Source organism: Thunnus albacares, chromosome 15, assembly GCF_914725855.1.
Source record: "Thunnus albacares chromosome 15, fThuAlb1.1, whole genome shotgun sequence".
Taxonomy (NCBI): domain Eukaryota; kingdom Metazoa; phylum Chordata; class Actinopteri; order Scombriformes; family Scombridae; genus Thunnus; species Thunnus albacares.
Genome location: NC_058120.1, coordinates 30513456 through 30518782, shown reverse-complemented (window position 1 = coordinate 30518782; position 5327 = coordinate 30513456). Strand labels below are relative to the sequence as shown.

At 44.1% G+C, this 5327-nt stretch overlaps 1 protein-coding gene across 1 annotated transcript; it reads right to left on the bottom strand.

Annotated features, from left to right (window-relative positions):
- Positions 1-356: 356 nt before the first annotated feature.
- Positions 357-5104, bottom strand: foxa1 (forkhead box A1). The gene is made up of 2 exons (XM_044375479.1): positions 4873-5104; positions 357-1929 (listed from the first exon to the last, which is right to left on the bottom strand). Exons 1-2 carry the CDS (start codon positions 4936-4938, stop codon positions 769-771), a joined length of 1227 nt encoding a protein of 408 aa, XP_044231414.1. The 5' UTR covers positions 4939-5104; the 3' UTR covers positions 357-768.
- Between the last annotated feature and the right edge of the window lie 223 nt (positions 5105-5327).

The window sequence follows — 5327 nt, the reverse complement described above, 5'->3', positions numbered from 1 at the left end:
GACTGGTGACACTGGTCTGACTGGTGATACAGGTCTGACTGGTGATACTGGTGACACTGGTCTGACTGGTGACACTAGTATGACTGGTGATACTGGTGACACTGGTCTGACTGGTGATACTGGTGACACGGCCTCTGACTGGTGACACTGGTCTGACTGGTGATACAGGTCTGACTGGTGATACTGGTGACATGGCCTCTGACTGGTGACACTGGTCTGACTGGTGATACTGGTCTGACCGGTGATACTGATAACACAAGTCTGATTGGTGACACTGGTCTGACTGATGATACTGGTGACACTGCCTCTGACTGGTGACACTGGTCTAAATGGTGATACTGATAACACAAGTCTGATTGGTGACACTGGTCTGACTGGTGATACTGGTGACACAGCCTCTGACTGGTGACACTGGTCTGACTGGTGATACTGGTCTGACCGGTGATACTGGTCTGACTGGTGATACTGGGGATACTAGTCTGACTGGTAACACTAGTCTGACTAGTGACACTGGGGATACTGGTCTGACTGGATATAAAGTGTTGCTGGATGTGTTTCTGACCTGTTTTGGTGTCTCTGTGTGTAAAAGGGGGGCAGGTCCTCTGAATGTTAGTGGGACTGTTTGAGTCCTGGTTTGGTCACAGTGCAGAAGTTCAGTTCAGCTGCTGCAGAAACCAGAACCCGGATCGGGTCCTGCATCCGCTCACAGTCCAACAGGAAGTCCGGACGGCTGCATGCAGAGTAAACAAACAGGAGGTGCAGCAGCTACTATGAGGTGTTGAGCAGCGGTCTGGGATACACTCCTTGGTAGTATGAGGCCTCCAGAGGCTCCATGGTCCGCCCACCGAGGCCGGATGCCCCCCCAGTGCTGTAGGACGAGTACTGCAGGGCCTCGTAGGCCTTCAGGTCCAGTTTGTGCTGCTGCTCTGAAGACGACATTAAGTTATTGATGGAGAACGGGTGGTTGAAGGAGTAGTGGGGGTCTCCTTTGATGTGGAGCTGGGACTCGTGCGCCATGGAGTGGGGGGGTAGCGACAGGGAGGACAGGAGTTGGGAGCCAGACACTTTCAGGTCCGCCGCCCCACTGGCCCCCCGCAGGTCCAGGCCGGGGGGCGAGGCTGCCTGGCTGGAGGAGGGCAGGGAAGAGGAGTCCAGGAGTCCTGGAGGTTTGATGGAGTCCCCAGAAGGAGACGCTGCCCCCCCTCCACCTCCACCCTCCTTCCTGCTGTCAGACTTCGTCGTCATCTTCTTCTCACATTTGAACCTCTTCTGGCGCCGCAGGTAGCAGCCGTTCTCAAACATGTTCCCCGAGTCTGGGTGCAGGGTCCAGTACGAGCCTTTTCCCGGCTTGTCAGGTGAACGCGACACTTTGACAAAGCAGTCGTTGAAGGAAAGTGAGTGCCGGATGGAGTTCTGCCAGCGCTGCTGGTTCTGCCGGTAGTATGGGAACAGGTCCATGATCCACTGGTAGATCTCACTCAGCGTCAGCATCTTGCTCGGGGCCTGCTGGATCGCCATTGTGATGAGTGAGATGTAAGAATACGGCGGCTTGGCGTGCGGGTAGCTCCGTCTGAACGCCTTGTTGTCACGGCTCCGGTTCAGCCCGCCACCGCCATATGCCATGCCAGGGCTCATGGCAGGACTCATACCACCATATGGGTTCAGACCCATCGAGGCCTGCTGGGCCGACACCGAGCTCATCCCGGATGGGCTCAGTGCCCCGCCCATCGAAGCCACGCCCCCGCCGAGGCCGGACATGGCTGCTGGAGCGGAGCCACCCATCCCTGCCACGGGGGCAGGGCTTAGGCCAGTGCCGCCGTACGACATGTTGAAGGATCCCGATGTGGTCCCACTGCTAGACATGTAGCCCGACATAGAGCCCATCCCGAGACCAGAACCCATCCCACTGCCCGCCATCGGAGAGTACACCTGCAGAGAGACCAGAACCAGTTAGACCAGAACCAGCTGTGTTTTGCATTGAGACATTTATATTATATCTTTTCTGCTTATATATGCTCCATTAGATATTATCGTCAGAGATCACAATATGCTGATGATACACATATATACATGTCAGTCGAACCAAATGATCCAAGCTCCCTGATTAACTGCTTGTCAGCAATCAATAAATGGATGAACAATAACTTTCAAAAACTAAACCAGGAGAAAACAGAAATTCTTCTGGTCAGCCCAAAAGCCAAAAGAGATTTGCTGCACGAGGAACTCGGTAATCAGAAGAAACCAGAACGCCTCGGAGTCATCTTAGACTCTGATCTGAATTTTAAACATCAAATAAACAACAAAAACCACAACAAACCAAAACTGCTTTTTAAAGTGTTAGCAATATCACGAAGCTATGTCCATTTTTAACTTTAAAAGATGCAGAAAAATGAATTCATGCTTATATATCGAGTCAGCTTGACTTCTGTAATGATCTTTTTACGGGTCGCCTTGGAAATATGACTGAAAAGCTGCAGCTCATCCAGAGTTCAGCTACCGAGCTCCTGACTACGACAAGGAAGAGAGGCATATTACCGCAGCCTCTCTACACTGGCTCCATCTTTATTTTACAATTGATTTTAAAGTGTTTTTACTTGTTTTTAAAGCTCTTAAAGGGTCAGAACCAGCCCATGTGGTTACTGTCCCCCATGTGTCCTCAGGTCCGCTGCTGCTGCTCTTTCAGAGGTTGGAAATCTGCTGGAGGACGCTGCTTTCTTCAACTATGCCACAAAATTATGGAATTCTCTAGTGAGACACATCAGAAAGGCTGAAAACACACATATACAACCGAACGGCCGACGGCGAGACAGACCGATTCATTTAGATCTTATTTATTTGTTTGTTTGTTTGTTTGTGCATCAGATCAGAGATCCAATCATTAGCTCGACTCTTGCTCAGATTCTTTTTTCTGCACCAAAACAAACAGCAGACAAACAGAATTACGTCCTCAATGCATCAATAATCAATAATCAGTAGACGGTTCCTGCTTTATGTGACTGAGTTCAAACTGAGAACAAACTTTAATTTATCTGAACAGGTGAAATAAAAACCTCTTAATTAACAAATGAAGCAGACTTACCTTTAAATATCAATTTAAAACACTGTTAAACAATTATACTTTTCCTAAATGTATTATAATATCTTTACATGAATTAAACCCTGAAAACACAACATGTTTAACAAGAAATTCAAATTTAATCCCCTTTAAAGTGTGAACAGATGTTTTAATGCTACGTGAGCAGTTTTTACAGTCTTTAATAAACCTTTGAACTTTGTCCGATAAGATTATAATCTATTAAATATTTCCTTAATAATCTGTTAAAGATGATAATTTATGGACAAATTAAACACCAAAAATAAAGATATTAAGAGAAATATGACTGTAATGTATCAACATTTAAAAGACAAAAAACACATTCATTTCAAAAGCAGTTCATTAAGAAACTGAGATTTTAAAGGAGTTTTACTATTTAACAATTTATTAATAATGTTCTACATAAACAGCTTTTAATGGATCAATTAATAATCCCCTTAAACTCACATTATCAATAACTTTATTATTTGTCAATTCATCAACACACACACTGAAACGTCCTTTAATCTACGAAATGATTTTATGAATAAACAAAAAGTATTTTAAAGTAAAATGAAGCGACGCAGTGGAGACTTTAATCACAGATCGATTAACTTTAAACGATCAATGATCAAACTGATCAAACTGATAATGTCTTACGTCACCTGTCCTTCATCACTTTCTTCTTAAATTATTCATTTTGTTTTACTTTTGAACTGAAATGTTTCTGCTTAAAAACAATATAATGACCACATTTCATATTAACATCAATAAACACATTGAATAATAATAATAATAATAATAATAATAATAATAATAATAATAATAATAACATTTTAAACTATTAAACATTTAACATCACAATTGATATAATAATTTTATATAACTAATATCATTATATTTAATGTTTATAATGAAGCTAATTCTCACATTTCACGAACATTAATCAACATTAAAATGAATTAAAATCATCAAAATCACAACATTTAATTCTCTATTTCTATAATAATCTGAAACAGCGCGTGCGCCGCCGCTGAGAGAAATAATCAATAACATTTATCAGGTTATAGAAATCTGTCATCAGCTTTAAAACAGCTGATTTTACTTCATTATTGTCTAATTATTATAAAAAGTCTGTAAGTGATTAAACATTAAAGAGACAACTTCCGTTAACATATTGCTGATCAATAACTGGATCAATAATCAGCTTTATTAAAAATCAGGAGTCCCGTTAAATCACATGATCAATATTACTTCATTATGTTCTTCTTCATCTCAGTTTGATGCACAAACAGAAGCGAACGATCGTTTATTGATTATGTGTGAAGTCCGCTGCTGATCACATGTATTGATCAACATGTGTTCAACATATTTTCAGCAGCTCGTGTGTCTCTGATATTTCATTTGATTTAATTAATCAAACATTGTGTTTATAATTAATTCAAGCTTGTGATTATAGTTTTGATCTTTTTATGAAGCTGAAACATTTTTCTTCTTTTTAAATAAAGTTAATTAATTTACATCAAAAACTTCATTAAAGTAACTTTTATTTACTGTGTAGAAACAAGCCGCCGCGTCGCTTCTGTCTCCGCGTTTCTCCGGGAATTTTCCGGGAATTTTCCGGGAATTTTCCGGGAATTCTCCGGGACAGAAACGGATGTGAAGTTTATCGGTTTAAACTGGAGAATTTTCCGTTAAATGTGGGTTAGTGAGCACCGGGTCCGGGCCGGTGTGACCCGGGTGTGAGAGCCGCAGCTCCCCGGAGGAAGCGGCGGTAAAGCGGACAGAGAGTGACCGACCTCCTCGCTGTAGTATCCGCTCCAGTCCGGAGCCTCGTGCCCTTCCATCTTCACCGCGCCCAGCATGACCGGACAGGTCCCGGTCCCGGTCCCGCTCCTGTCCTGTCCCGCTCTGTGTCCTGCTCCAGCAGAAAACCTTCCGAGCCGAGCCGAGCCGAGCCGAGCCGGGCCAGGAGGAGCAGAGAGAGAGGCAGAGTGTTAGTGAGGAGGTGATGGTGACCTGCGGACTGATGTGATCCTCCTGCAGGTCCAGCCCTCCCGCTCCCTCCCGCTCCCTCCTCCTCCTCCTCCTCCTCCTGCTCCTCTTCCCTCTCCTCCTCCTCTTCCTCCTCCTTCTCCTCCTCCTCTTCCTCCTCCTCCTCCTCCTCCATCACACCTGCTTCCTTCAGACATTTTATCACAAAACAAAGCAGAAATTCATCATGAAGCTCAAACACTGAATTTTTGATATTTTT

Bases quoted from the DNA above. Each gene is read 5' to 3' on its own strand.
- foxa1 (XM_044375479.1), bottom strand. From the start codon at position 4,938: ATGCTGGGCGCGGTGAAGATGGAAGGGCACGAGGCTCCGGACTGGAGC. The intron at 1,930-4,872 runs GTCGGTCACTCT...GTCTCTCTGCAG, and splicing joins GCGGATACTACAGCGAGGAG to GTGTACTCTCCGATGGCGGG.